At 42.6% G+C, this 15,569-nt stretch overlaps 1 protein-coding gene across 2 annotated transcripts; it reads left to right on the forward strand.

Annotated features, from left to right (window-relative positions):
• Nucleotides 1-5,453: 5,453 nt before the first annotated feature.
• On the forward strand, nucleotides 5,454-12,908 carry LOC146608737 (inosine-uridine preferring nucleoside hydrolase-like). 2 transcript variants are annotated; one of them, XM_085347850.1, is made up of 9 exons: nucleotides 5,454-5,470; nucleotides 6,433-6,613; nucleotides 6,723-6,902; nucleotides 7,374-7,485; nucleotides 7,584-7,720; nucleotides 7,879-7,942; nucleotides 8,533-8,550; nucleotides 12,566-12,678; nucleotides 12,756-12,908. In XM_085347850.1, exons 2-9 carry the CDS (start codon nucleotides 6,434-6,436, stop codon nucleotides 12,906-12,908), a joined length of 957 nt encoding a protein of 318 aa, XP_085203976.1. In that variant the 5' UTR covers nucleotides 5,454-5,470; nucleotide 6,433. The 2 variants fall into 2 exon arrangements, with proteins under 2 accessions (XP_085203976.1, XP_085203975.1); XM_085347849.1 differs by lacking the exons at nucleotides 5,454-5,470; nucleotides 8,533-8,550 and adding an exon at nucleotides 5,965-6,032 and having other exon boundaries at nucleotides 7,879-7,956; nucleotides 12,562-12,678.
• The last annotated feature ends 2,661 nt before the right edge of the window (nucleotides 12,909-15,569 follow it).

Here is a 15,569-nt window from a genome sequence, read left to right on the forward strand (position 1 = left end):
GCAGCATAAGAGAACAATTTTTTGGCCTTGGTAGTGACCATCCGAACACTGTTGTAGGATAGCAACAAGTCTAGACCTCCTGGCCATGCTAAGTTGCACCATGCTAGCTGCACCTACAATCTGAAAAGAGGACTGTGTGACGGTACCTCAACTACAATGAAATTTTATCTGATACCCTGAATTTTTCACATGCATTCTTTGAGATAAGAGGCAATGAAGAGGATGTCGTAAAAATGTTTCACTTGTGCCCTGCAATGTATTGAGTCTTTCAAAACAAAAATCCAGACAATTTTAGACAAGAGGGAGTGCTAGATGATTATACACAAACTCTATTGGGATTTCTTGTTTCTGGTGTCTGATGTCCAGATGCCAAAGTGTGACTATTCAGCACATCCACACTTATACTTACAGCAGGTTGATGCTCCATGGCTGTCACATTTTAAAGAGTTCTGATGGTCTCTTTTAAGACTAATATATTTCACTTTCAGGCTGTTGAGCAGACATTAATGTAATGTTATCTGTATTTTGAAATGTGTTCTCACTGGTCACTGTCCTGTTCACCCAAAACACCTTCCTATTCAGTTTAAACGGCTTCCTTTTCACCTGAAACAGCTTGGTTTTCAGTAGTGAGAACCTTTCAGAGTTTTTATTAGGTGTAACCCACATATTCAACTCTACTCAACCCCAAAATACATTTCCTAGACAAACTTGGTACCACTATAGGGGAAATTGGGGCTTTTCAGTGGTATAAGATTTAATGCCAAGAAGCATCATTACAACTTAGAGATAATAGACAAATTTCCTTACTTTTTTGTAGGCTGACACGCACTCATCCAAATCTTTTAATAAGTAGTGCTGAAATTTTGTACTTGTCAAGTTTTATTAACTTGACAAGTCCAAGGCCTATTAACTTTTCTTAACTTGCCTTAGTTATCCTGACTCTTGCTAGCATAAAAAATGATTTATTACACAAAATTCACTGGACTGAACAATTATCAGAGTCCCAGATATGTAGATTTCCACAAGTTTGACCAATTTGCCAAGGTCTGGAGGAAGTCCCAAACCATCACCCTCAGGAAATTCGTTAGGTCTGCCCAGGGACCACTAAGGCTCAAACCTGCCATGAATTGGAAATTGCTGGAACACTAGCAGCACTGTCCACAGTGTTTTGCAACATTATTGACTGAGAGGGTGCCAATAAAGAAAGAAGCTCCTGCTCCAAATCAACACCTTTGAGCTCAGCTGCAATTTCCAGTTTACCAGATGGACAAGCCAAATACCTTCTGGAGAAAAGCTTTATGGTCAGACCAGTCAAAGATTGAGCTGTTTTGACACATTTACAAGAGGTATGTTTTGGGGTAGTAAAGGTGAGGCTTTCAAACATAAGAACACTGTCCCAGGTGTCAAGCATGGTGGTGGTAGCATCATGCTTTGTGGGAGTTTTGCTCCCAGTGGTACTGTTACATTTGTAAGTGGACAGAATAATGAAGAAGGAGAACTACTACCAAATTCTTGAAGGCAGAATTATGCCAGGAACTTGTAGATGGCTACCAAAAGATTTTGGTTAGATGCTTTTGGAAGCTTTTGCTTAGGGACAATCAAATATTAGTGGTGGGGTTTTCTGTATATATTTGATTTATTTATATAAAGACATGGCTGTACAATCATTACACACTGGAAAAAGAACAGTTCAAAGAAATCATTAAAAGCTTAAAATTACACTGGTGGCCATGATGAGTGTATATAAACCTCTGACCAGAATTAACAATGTCTTTACACGGACTTTTGAAAAAGAAGGTTTTCACAGGAATCTGATTTGTGAAAAACTAAGCTTATCCCACAGTAACTCAGAGGCTAAGAAGCAGCCAAGTGTTGCCATAATTATCTTGTTGGTGGAAAGGCTGCCAGGAAAAGAAAATGTCAGGTTTGTAAAGTTTCATCTGAACAAGTTACAACTCTCTGGAACAATATCCTTTAAACAGAAGAGACCAAAGTGGAGATGTCTGACCATAATCCATCCATCCATCCAGCTTCATCCGCTTTATCCGAGGCCGGGTCGCGGGGGCAGCAGCCTAAGCAGAGAGGCCCAGACCTCCCTCTCCCGAGCCACCTCCTCCAGCTTATCCGGGGGAACACCAAGGCGTTCCCAGGCCAGCCGAGAGATGTAATCTCTCCAGCGTGTCCTGGGTCTGCCCCGGGGCCTCCTCCTGGTGGGACATGCCCGGAACACCACACCCAGGACACCCACGAGGGACACGGTCGAATGCCTTCTCCAAGTCCACAAAACACATGTAGACTGGTTGGGCAAACTCCCATGCACCCTCAAGTATCCTTGAGAGGATAAAGAGCTGGTCCAGTGTTCCGCAACCAGGACGAAAACTGCATTGTTCCTCCTGTATCCGAGGTTTGACTAGCGGACGAAGTCTCCTTTCCAGCACCCTGGCATAGACCTTTCCAGGGAGGCTGAGGAGTGTGATCCCCCTGTAGTTGGAACACACCCTCCGGTCTGCCTTCTTAAAGATGGGGACCACCACCCAGGTCTGCCAGTCCACGGGTACTGCCCCTGATCTCCACGCAACATTGTAGAGGCATGCCAACCAGGACAGCCCTACAACGTCCAGAGCCATCAGGAACTCGGGGCGGACCTCATCAACACCAGGGGCTCTGCCACCAAGGAGTTGTTTAACTGCCTCAGTGACCTCGCCCCTGGAAATTGGCGGGTCATTGCCCTCATCCCCAGACTCTGCTTCCTCCTCGGAAGATGTGTCAGTGGGATTAAGGAGGTCCTCGAAGTATTCCTTCTACCGCCCGACAATTTTCTCAGTCGACGTCAGCAGCGCTCCGCCAGCACTGTACACAGTGCAGTTAGAGCACCGCTTTCCCCTCCTGAGACGCCTGACGGTTTGCCAGAATCTCTTCGAGGCAGTCTAAAAGTCTTTTTCCATGGCCTCTCCGAACTCCTCCCACACCCGAGTTTTTGCTTCAGCCACTGCCCGAGCCACATTCCGCTTGGCCTGTCGATACCTGTCGGCTGCCTCCGGAGTCCCACAGGCTAACCAAGCCCGATAGGACTCCTTCTTCAGCCTGGTGGCTCCCTTCACCTCTGGTGTCCACCATTTGGTTCGGGGATTACTACCACGGCAGGCACCAACCACCTTGCGGCCGAAGCTCAATGCAGCAGCTTCGGCAATGGAGACGCTGAACATGGTCCATTTGGACTCAATGTCCCCAGTCTCCCTCGGAATGCTGTTGAAGCTCTGCCGGAGGTGTGCGTTGAAGATCTCGCGGACTGGGGCCTCTGCTAGACGTTCCCAGCACACCCTCACTACGCATTTAGGTGCACTGGGTCTGTCCAGCGTCCTCCCCCGCCATCTGATCCAACTCACCACCAGGTGGTGATCAGTTGACAGCTCAGCCCCTCTCTTTACCCGAGTGTCCAGAACATATGGTCGCAGGTCTGGTGGTACGATTACAAAATCGATCATCGACCTGCGGCCTAGAGCGTCCTGGTGCCACGTGCACTTATGGCCACTCTTATGTTCGAACAAGGTGTTCATTATGGCCAAACTGTGATTTGCACAGAAGTCCAATAACAAAACACCGCTCAGGTTCAGATCAGGGAGGCCGTTCCTCCTAATCACGCCCCTCCAGGTCTCGCTGTCGTTACCCACGTGAGCATTGAAGTCTCCCAGCAGGACAACAGAGCACCTTCCAGCATTCCAACATTCCATGTCCCTATTGCCAGTCTTGGCAGCCAGGGATCAGTCCGCAAGGGCCTCCGCTCCTGCCCGCCACCCGGCACACAATGCACCCGACCCCTATGGCGCCTCCTGCGGGTGGTGGGCCTGCGGGACGATGGGCCCATGTCTCCTCTTCGGGCTGTGCCCGGTCGGGCCCAATGAACTAAGGCCCGGCCACCAGACGCTCGCCCTCGGGCACCCTCCCCGGGCCTGGCTCCAGAACGGGGCCCCGGTAATCCTATCCCAGGCAGGGTAAACTGTTCCCTCGATGTTCTCTTCATAAGGGTCTTCTGAATCGCTCTTTGTCTGGTCCCTCACCCAGGACCAATTTGCCATGGGAGACCCTACCAGTGGGCTAAAGCCCCCAGACAACATAGCCCCTGGGATCCCTGGGACACACAAACTCCTCCACCACAATAAGGTAGTGATTCACGGAGAGGGTCTGACCATAATGCACAACAAAATGTTTTACAGAAACCAGTCAAGCCAAATCACCCCAAACACCTCATACCAACTGTCAAGTACTGTGGTGTAGGGGTAATGATTGGGACTTTGCTTTGCAGCCGCAGGACCTTGGTGTTTTTCAGTCACTGAGTTAAACATGAACTCTTCTGTATATCAAAGTATTCTAGATCTGTCCAACAGCTGAAGTTTGGCTTAAAGCTGGGTCATTCAACAGTGATCCCATGCATTGCAGCAAATCTACCACAGAATGGCTGAAAACAGAGAACAGTCAAGGTTTTTACAGTGTTAAAGTGAAAGTACAGACCTCAACACAAATGCCTGCAAACATAAATGAAATAAAGCAATGCTGTACATAGCAGTGGACCAAAATTCCTCTGCAATAATGTGAGAGACAGATAAAGTCAAACAGAGTGACGTGAAAACTTTCATGAATGTCTATTGTCATTTCCAAGGGAAATAAGGCTTTGATACCAACTTCTGCAAGCCAGTAAAAACTGAGGTTATCATCATGCAGTCAAAAAGTTTAACACATGTTTGCATGATCAACACATCTCACACCACATATGTAGAATTTCTGACTTAATAGTTTCATTAAACTAGTTAAGCCGACTACAATAACAGCAAGGTATGTTGCAAACACAGTACAGAGGTGATATATGCTACCTGATTAAGTCAATTGTTAAGAATGCAGAGCTTTGACATACCCTTTAATCATAAGATAATAGATCTTTTCACAACCAATGTTTCAGCCCTGCAGCAGATTCGTCTTTAACACAAGTTTCCACAAAGGTAATGTCACAGGCTTGCCAAGCAGACACATCAAATCTGATTTCGTTTCACTTTTCTTTCTCATGAGAGGAAAGAAATTTGCTTTTTAAGCAAGTGAAGCCTTAAAGAGGCTTTGTGAAGTCACGAATACCCTTAAACTCTATAGCGGAGAGGTTATAAAGGAATTTCGGAGTTAGCCAAGAGCTTATCCAGCTTATCCTCTTTATAAAATTCTACCGTCTTCACGTGTAAACTGTATGCAGACTTTATAAAAGAAATGTCTTATTTAAATTAACCATGCTGCAAGCACGTCTGCAGAAACGTGAATTACATTAGATGCAAATTGTTTAGTCACAAATCATATGAGAAAATGAACACATGCACTAAAGGTGTTTCTTTCAAAATAAAAGTCTTCTTACAGAGGATAAAGACATCCATTATTTGACGGCACTGGATACAGGTTACACATTAAAAATCTGTGCACTGGCTGGATGCAGGTTTCTCTAGAGTAGCTGTTTTAAGATGGCTATAAAATTCCTTCTTATCAATACATTTCTACCATATTTGGGTTTAATGAAAATCCTTCAAGAATGTAATTATGTAATTAATTATTTCTATTGTCCACTTTCTAGATCAAGAGTTTATCTTAAGATAGAGAAACTGAATGGTTTGTTTTTCTTTTTTAAAGTGTATTTGTTTTAAATGAAAAGCCTTCAGTAGCCCCTTTAATTCTAGACACCTGTAGCTGAACAATATTATTTTAACAATGTCAGACAATTCTAGTTATTACACAGTTTGAACCCCCGTCCCCTCTATATTATTATTAAATGTTGTTCTTTCCAAAAAGAGCATGCAGTTATTTCATTTTACAAAAGACAACAAAAAGGCGGACAAACCCAAGTTTGGGGTAGATTTATAACACCTAGAGAAAATCCCCTGAGGTGGAGTTAGCCATGTGTTTATGCAACACCTCCCTATATAATTCCGCCCAATGTTCAGTTTACGCATTCAGCTGCGGACGCTTATATCATTAAGCTGTAAACAGAATCCATTCACCAGGTGAGTATTTTACATTTAAATAATTTTACTTTAGAATGAACCTTAGAATACCATAAGAATTTAATTCTGAACACTAATTACTGCATATGCATTTAAACATTGGAAACCCTCCTAAAGGTGATGCTGTAAAAAGTATCTAAATATCAATAAAAAAAACGCTGTGTTTCATTTTTTTTTTTTTCATTTTTGTAGTTTTCTCTCTCTCTGTGTGATAGATAGACTGGTGGTCCGTGCAGAGTGTACCCTGTTTCCCTCCCTCTGACAGCTCAGATAGGCTCCAGTTAGAAAAGCCGTTAAAAAAAATGGAGGGATACGTGGTTCCAGATCATATTAGAGGAATGAAGTTTGCATTATTAGAAACAATATCTCTTCAGGTTTTTAATGCTGTGGTTGAACACAGGATGAAGAAGAAGCTCATCATTGATGTGGACACTGGGGTGGATGACGCTATGGCCATCATGGTGGCCCTCGCCAACCCTGATGTGGAGATTTTGGGGATCACCTGCTGCCATGGCAACACACCCCTGGAGAACGTCCTCAAGAACACGCTGCGTGTCCTGAAAGTCTGCAATAGGCTGGATGTAAGTTTTGAGCAGAGTGTGGGAGAGTCTTATACATGGATATGGTGACAGATCTGACTGCATGGTTGCATGCTGGATGACCTGCTATTAAATGCAACCTACAATACAGATTCCAGTGTATCGTGGCTGCTCAAAGCCTCTGCTGGCCCGCAAACAGCATGCGGGTGATTACCACGGGAAAGACGGGCTGGGGGATGTCCCGGATCCAGATGCTCCAGGCTTGGATCTGCTGCAGAAGAAGAAAGCTGTGCAGGCCATGATCAAGCTTGTGAAAGACAATGCTGGAGAGGTGAGTGCTCTGTTAAACATGTTGCTAATGTACTGTAAATAAAATTTAAGAGCAAAATTTTTCTGTGTATGCATGTATTCTATGCATACCAGAATTATTATAGTTTTTGGATTCTCTTTATTTATTTTAATTTTTGTTTTTAATTCAGTTTAGTTCGGCTTAGTTTCTAGAGCGGATTTGCTCATTTCAGGTCAGTTGTTATTAAGTTTTATGTATCTAAAACACAACTCAATGACAACATTGTTTCACTACATGTGCCTTGAATTTGGGATTTTCTTGAAATGGTTTATTTATTTTAAAAAAAGGTAAACATAAAGGTTTACTCTATGTAAATGATCTATTGAATTTCACTAAAAAAGTAAATTTCTAGATAAAAAACCTTTATTTGTAGGGGTTTTGTTCATCCCAAAGCTATGTTATGAATAACAAGAGCACTCCAGTCATCAACACAAATTAGTCTTCTGCCTTCAGGTGATCCTCGTAGCCACTGCCCCCCTCACTAATCTGGCTGTCGCAGTGCAGTTGGACCCTTCCTTGCCAAAAAAGCTGAAGGCACTCTACATCATGGGGGGAAACACTGAATGTAGGCTTTTATTTACTCTGATGTACTTATTCTCTGATTTATGATTTTTTTTCTATATTAATAATAACAAGAATTGCATTAATAATGTCTGTGTGCAGCCAGAGGTAACACCACAGTGTGTGGAGAGTTTAACTTTGTAGCCGACCCAGAGGCGGCTTACATCGTGTTGGACCGCTACACCTGCCCAACCTACATGGCTACATGGGAGTTCACCTGCAGGAACAGCCTTCCGTGGGTAAGGAAACAGACAAGTTGTACAGCAAGCTGTATGGCTTTACACTAACTGAAATTACATTTAGAATAATATTTGAATATTTGTAATAATGCTGTTTTTGGCTTGACTGATAATTTCACAGTGATTTAAATTTGCACCCTCAATTTTTCCTCCTGTAGTCTTTCTGTGACACCTGGCTTGCCGAATCTACACAGAAAGCAGACTTCATGAAAAAGATTTCAAGTCTTTCAAGGATGGTAAGAGTGTGCAAATGATATTATTACAATAATTAGAATCCCATCCTCAGAAAGTGTGACAAATTTATATCTTAATACATTTTTGCAAGAAAATATGTTGCAAGAAGCACTGGATCCCCAGGTGCTGCGAATGATGAGGAATTTCTGTTAAACAATTTTGAAGTTTTTTCACCTTTATTAGATAGGCCATGGGAAAAATGAGACAGAACAGCAGAAAGAGAGTGGGGGAAGACAGGCCAAGAGAGCCTCGGATCAAACTAAACCTCAGACTGGTATCGTGTCATGTGTTCACCAGCTCAGCCCAGTGAGCTAAACTGCCACTCCTCCCAGATTAACTTGTCTAAGCAGGATCTTAGTGCTGTGACACAATAATGCCAGGCTTCAACACACTGTGCTGCCAAAAGAATGTTATGACACTTACATACATGTCGTTACACATCCTTGTTCTTTAATTTATAATTTGCTGAAAGGGGGGAGAAGCATAATACATAAGAAACAAAAACTGTCGCACTGATAAAATGATTGAATGATTGCAGCTTTTCTCACAGGGAGTGGTGTAATTCTCACATCAGAAAGGTCACTCTCCTGATTCAGGTTGTGGGGCAGAAGCCTGAACAGAGAAGCATAGATTTTCCTACGATCACCACCAATGTTCCCTCTAATTTTTCACGTGTCTGAGCGAACACACAAACCTCCTGAGCGTCCCTTGGACCACTGTGAGCAACAGCAGACGTGTGCACTGTGGTCACGCCAGCATCGAATCCATCCAAATTACATGGTTTATTAAAATAATCAAATTACAGCATTTACATTTATGTTAGACTACTTTTAATTAAGTGCTTTAACCCACTTACAATGAAAATTAAAAAAGAATCTTGTTCATGACTTGTGTAGCATGTTAACACTGTTGGAAGTAAAAAGAACTTGAACTCCAATTTTGAAAACACAACTTTCTATTTTATGATTTTTTTTAAAGCTCTGACTTGTATTATGAGTCTGAGTCTGTGGTCTGGGAGAGAGTCCTGTAACTCTCTGTCTGCAAAATACAGTATATAATGACCAACGTTGGGCAATTAATTATATAGTTACTTCTTCAAAATAGTTACTGGATTATGCAAACAACAAAGTTTTTTGCAGCTGTTTACCTAAAAATGCAGCCAGGGCGTTTTTTTAAATATACATTTCAAACTATTTACAGAACAATCAGCTGTTCTGCATCAAATCTGATGCCACACAAATTAGTGTGCCACTCCAAAAAATAATTCCTGTCCACTATGAGATAAACGAGAACAACAGCCTGGTACCTGCAGGCCTGACAACAGGAGATGTATCACTCCTGTAACACCTGTAACATTCAGCAGTCGCCTCATTGTTCTGACACACACAACAAAACTACTGACTACACTACACACTAACTATACAAGATTTGCCCTAAACATCGCAAATCTCTCACATCTCAAAACACGTCACTCCTAAAACCTCCCCCCTTCCTAAACATCTGTTGCCATATAATTTTTTGATTGGTTGAGATGGTGCATTTTTCCACCAATAGGAAAGGGTGGTGGGTTTTTGGTTTTGTTTTTGCTCACAGGCTTTCCAGCGTTTTCCTTATAAAACACCGTTTCTTCCCGCAGTAAATATAAACAACGACAGTATTCAGGAAGAAAACCAAACATTACATATATTTTTTATCATAACTCTGGTTTTACGTGGCCGATCAACACAATTTAAAAACTGGTATAAAGTCCACACTTTTTCCGTCAATTGTTCTGTCTGTTCTGCTCACATCTCCAATGGTTGTACACGTTGTCATTAACGTGGCTTCCCTCCACATCAGCCACGCCTCTTTGCTAGCTAAAGCACCGGTGTTGGCGCATAAGGACGCGCATAAGGACGCAACCACAGGCTTATGGTTGACACGTATAAGCCTGTCAACCACGTTGATTAGCTGCGTATATACGAATGTGAATGGCATTATTGGCTGGACTATGGGATAAGGTGGCATCGTTCTAATCCCATACGGGAGCAGCCAGTCACTTACTGACTAACCCTGCAAAACAGAAATGTTAAAGTATTAATTTTAATTTCAATTCAGGTTAGATTTTTTTTCTGTGCGCAACGCAGATTTTCTGTGCGCAGAGACTGTGCCAGCAGTGCGCAATTGCGCACGCACGCAGCTTAGAGGGAACATTGATCAACACCATAGGAAACCAAACTACCATTGTATACAGTGTGAGAAGAGCACAACTTACCCCTCTTGAGTTGTCTGATGGTTCGCTTTGAACCTGACCAAAATTCTCATTCAATTTTTATCTTCCATGCACTCCTGGCTGGTACAGCCTTCCACCCATCCAGGTCACACTGCTCTCCAAATAAGTGGTTAAATCCCCCAGCAGAGCAATTAAGTCCCTAGATGTAACACTCTTCAACCCAACCAGTGACTCCAAGAAATCTGGGTTACTCTACTGGCTTGTGGCACATAGCCAGATTGACGTGCCAGGACGTCCACTTCCAAATTCTAAACTGACATTTAAATGGTGTTAATAAGCTAACAAGACCAAAGGTTTTGCATTATACTCCCCAAGGTCTCTCAACTATACAAGGGTAACCACAGAGTGTGAAAAGAGGAGTCTACAGGTGTTGGTTGAAGCCCTCTAGTGGCAACTTTTTTTGTTTAGACCTTGGTCCTCCACTGGCTTACAGATAATCACCAGTGTTGGGTAAGTTACTTTAAATTAGTAACTTAGTTACATTACTAGTTCAAAAGTAACTCAGTTACTTCAAGTTACTCGTTACTTTCAAAGTAACTAGTTACTAGGGAAAGTAACTTTGGTTTTACTCAGAATTCTCTTGTTAATGTGTTGCTTCCGTAACTGGATACCCAGCAAGATTGTCAGTCCTCTAGCTTGCTTACTTGCCACAAGTGCACTGTGCCACGTACCAATAGAAAGGAAAAAATAATGTGCATATTTCCACGAGAGAAATCCCACGCCTGGACCGTCGTTGACCGCCGCCATGATTCTAGCCTACTAGGGACGGGTGGAAACTCTAATAATTAACCTTATGAACAAAATAAAGTTCAACATCAACATCATAGCACCCCCCAGCTGTATAGAAACTCCGTCATGCTAGCTAGTACCCAGTACAAAAAAGTCAGCATAACTAAAATAAACTCCACCTTAACTTGGTTTATATCTGACCCAGATAGACTGCAGGTCATAACTTCTTACCTGAAGGTCATTTCACCTGACACTCGGACCGGCGGCCACCTCGGGTCTCTGCTCCTCTTGCCTCCCCTTTCCCTCAACCACCTGCTGGCCTCCACCACTTGCTAATGTTACTGAATCTGTTGAAGCTCCACGATAGCCACCGCAAGAAGTAACGAATAACGACCCTATCTAAATCCCAGTAACGATTAACGCGTTCCTGATTTTGGCATAATAACTAGTTACCATGCTCGTTACCACAATAATAACGTAGTTACTGTAACGCGTTACTTAATAACGTGTTAGTCCCTACTAGGGATGGGTGTTGATAAGATTTTCACCATTCCGATTCCATTTTCAATTCTGTTTAACGATTCGATTCTTTATCGATTCTCTAATCGATTCTTATTTTTAAAAAAAGGAGAACACTAAGGTCGATTAGCTTAGAACTTGGTTTATATCTTCTCTTTGAACAAGATAGAAATTTAGGAGTAACATGGCCTTACAAACCCAACAGTGAGATCTTAAGAGATCCACAGCCTATGGCTCTTCCATGGGGTGTCACAGGGTCCCCAGGAAAAAAAATTGTAAATGTAAAATAATAAAATAAATATTCTTCTGTAGCAATAACAAAGTATAACAAATTATTCTGTAGCAATTACACAAGAATATCCAGTAATGTCCCTGCCTACAATTAAACACATTCACTTACCGAAAATCGGGGGCATCTGCTGTGGCAAATGGGTGCAAGCCTTTTACCACAAACTTAGACACTGCTCGGTGACATTCGTCTATCCTGGCCTGAAAGGAGACGCTACCGGTAGACTGCAGTGAGAACTGCCAGCATCTGAGCCACCACAGTAATGGCAGGTTTTGTAATAAGGCAGATCGTGCTAACATAATATGCACTGTTAGTTGATTATTTACCTGCCACATTAACGGGAGAGGACGTGGAAACGTTACCGCTGCTGCTGGGTTGAGATTCACGAGTCCGGAGCGGAATTAAAAACACGACATTCATTTAAGGTCATCGCGTGTTTTGTGAGCAAATGCTTTTGCATATTCGTAGTGTTTCCTCCCTTAAATGAAATTCTACTTTACAAGTATTGCAAGTTGCCCTGTTGTCATCCGTTCTCGTAAAGTATGACCAAACTTTTGAGCGTTTGAGCCGCTTAGGCGCCATGTTTTCTGCCAGGTAAATGACGCTCCGCAACGTGGTGACGTCATTCGGGGCGACTGGAATCGATAAGGGAATCGTTTGCAAAAATGGCAAACAATTCCAAGGAATTGAAACAGTTTGAACCGGTTCTCAACAAGAACCGGGTTTCGATACCCATCCCTAGTCCCTACACTGATAATCACAAAATGTCTAAATACCTCTGATGTACTGATTTGACAGAAAGCCCAATCAGCTGACTATAAGAAGGAGATTACTGCAGGAACTGGTTTCAATTCCTGTGACGTCTATGCCTTAGCTGCTGCCATCGATGATACATTGATAACTGAGAGCGAAGAGGTAAGCAACTCCTGATTTTTATCAGGTTAAGTAAAATTTCAAGTATTGTTTAACAGTTTCTTGTGTTTCTCCTTCAGGTTGCGGTGGCAGTGGAGTTAGAGGGGACCTACACCCGAGGCATGATGGTGGTGGACTACATCCAGAAGCTGAAGAAAGACCATAAGGCCATCATCATGAAGAAAGTTGACTTGGAAAAGTTAAAGAAAATGTTGACCAATGCACTCAAATAGAATGTTTCTATGCATGCTGAATGCGTGAGTTTGGTTCATAACAAGAAATAAAAACTGATTTTTTTCTCTTTGAAAAAGAGCACACCAAGTTGCTGGTGCCTAAAAGCTGCTGGGAATTGATTTTCCAGGTCGCTCACTATAACCCCACGGTGAATAATGGTCCAGTTTTCATGGCCAAGCATGTGGGCTTATGTGTCTGTGGTGTGAGCTGTTGAACCAGCCAGCCATTCCAAAAGTGCCTTTATGCCTATTGCTGTTAATGGAGGTCCCGTTTGAGTTCACTGACATGGACCTTATCGGGCCATTTTATCAGAGTGCACAAGGATATCACTTTGTATTTGTTCTAGTCGATTATGCGGCATATTATGCGGATATCCAGAGGCAGTGCTGCTGCGCACCATTTCTGCAAAGAGTGCGGCGCAGGCACTTTTCAGGTCATCTCCCACATCGGCATCCTGAAAGATATACTGACTGACCGGAGAACTTTATTCATGTCCCACACACTGAAAGAGCTATACAAATTACTGGGCATTAATCTGTTCAGACCAGCATCTACCACCTTGAGATTGATGGATTGGTGGAGCGGCTGAATAAGACTTTAAAGTCCAGTCCTCCACTCATGAGGATGAATGCAATTGGGATCTCTGGTTAGACCCTCTGTTGTTTGCAGTGTAGGAGGTGCCCCATGCCTCCACGGAATTTTCTCACTTTGAGTTGTTGTTCGGCAGGAAGCCACGAGGCTTGTTGGACTTAAATAAAGAAAACTGGGAGGAAGGTCTGAGCCCACCTAATAATTAGATTCAATAGGTTCTGGGCCTGAGAGCAAAGCTGCACATGTTGGGGAGGTAATCACGAGAAAATTTGCTCCAGGCCCAGGAATGACAGCAGCACAACAGAGGTGCTATTCATAGGCAATTTTCACCGGAAGATGCTTGTATTGCTAACTTTTTTTCAGCGCAAAGTTACTTGCAAAGTGGCAAGAACCCTTCATGGTCACAGGGTGAGTGGGGGACATAGACTATGAAGTGGTACGGTCGGACAGGGGAGGAGCCACCCAAATATATCACCTTAACCTTCTTAAAGCGTGGAAAGAGGCTAAAACCAATTCTCTGGTGAGTCTGGTTAAGGAGAGATGAGTGGGGGGTAGAGGCGCCAAATTCAACCATTCCCACCTACCTCCCCACCTGGGCGGCACATGTGCGGTCCTGGATTACCTTTGGCCAATGAAATCTGACGTGTTTTCAAAGTGTTTCTTTTATTTCTTTTAATCGCTCTATATCTAAATATCGACCTCATTAGTATTATAAGAAACTTCATATATAAAGTTTTTTATAAAAGGGCTTGGATATAATTTCACCATATATAAACATACTTGATCACCTTTTCACTCTTCATAATTTGTTCAGTTTGCTTCACATGATCTGATCTTCTTTCCTCTCCATCTTAGATTGAGGGCACAAAGAGACCACTCATCAGGGATTTAGCAGAGCTGATCAATAAGATGTGACTGGCCCAGCAGAACTCCATAATATCACTAAAAGAGGAGTGCCAGAAGCAGATGTTAGCTGCTGCTAACATTGTTGCTCTTAACTCCATAGACCTCCTGAATGCTGTGAATTAGGCTCGGGTCAGGGCTAGCGTCACCAAGCCCAAACCTGTCTCACAAGATGTAAAAGATTTTGGTCAAACTGTGCAATCCTCAAAAACACTGTTAAGCGCCAGGAGCTACATCTCAGATTCTACAGGCCTCAGTTAGTATGTTGAATGTTAAACTTCATGACAGTATAATTAGAAAACAACCAAACAATTGTCTTTTATAGAAGGATTACGAGAAAAAAAAACTTTTCTCTAAAAAGAGCATGGCAGCATAGCTTACGTTTCTTCTTGAACAATGTGCTCTGCACAGATGGAACCAGATTGGAGACGTTTGGCCATTATGCACAGAGTCAAATAAAAACAATCCAAACATATCAGCACAAATAACTCATGTCAACAGTCAAGAATGGTGATAGAGGGGTAATGACCTTCGCTTATTTTGCAGCCACAGGACCTGAGTATCTTACAGTCGGTGAGTTAAACATTATTCTAGAGTCAAGACACAAGTTTCTATAAAGTGAGAGTAATTGGCTTCCCAAATACTTGGCAAGCACAGATACATCAATTATGATCTTCAAGTTTTTTCTTCCTTCTCATGAGAGGCGGAATTACAATTTAAGGGCTCTACACCGCAGAGGTTATGAAGGAATTCCCACCTCCCACTGGGCAGAGTTAGCCAAAAGCTAATGCAGCCTCTCTCTAAGTAATTCTATCCACTCTTCAGATCACAGCATTCAGCTGCAGTGGCTCATATCAGTAAGCTGTAAACATCTGTCAGAATCCATTCACCAGGTGAGCATTATACATTTTATTGTTACTTCAGGTCAACTTAGAGTAACATTAGAATGCAATTCTGAACACTGAATAGTGCATACATTATAGCACTGAAAACTAGCCTAAAGGCAAAGCTGTAAAAGGGATCTAAAGTATATTCTCGTGCCTTGGCCGTAAAACCCGTTGAAGGAGTCTTTCATTGGTTTTTCATGTTCATATTTTGGAATTACTATAAACATAAGGTTGTTCTACAAGTAAAAGCTTATGACAATGTGAAAAGAAAAACACAGG

This window comes from Diplotaxodon limnothrissa, linkage group LG23 (genome assembly GCF_057381915.1).
Source record: "Diplotaxodon limnothrissa isolate DT_005_m linkage group LG23, D_limnothrissa_male_GT1.1, whole genome shotgun sequence".
NCBI lineage: Eukaryota > Metazoa > Chordata > Actinopteri > Cichliformes > Cichlidae > Diplotaxodon > Diplotaxodon limnothrissa.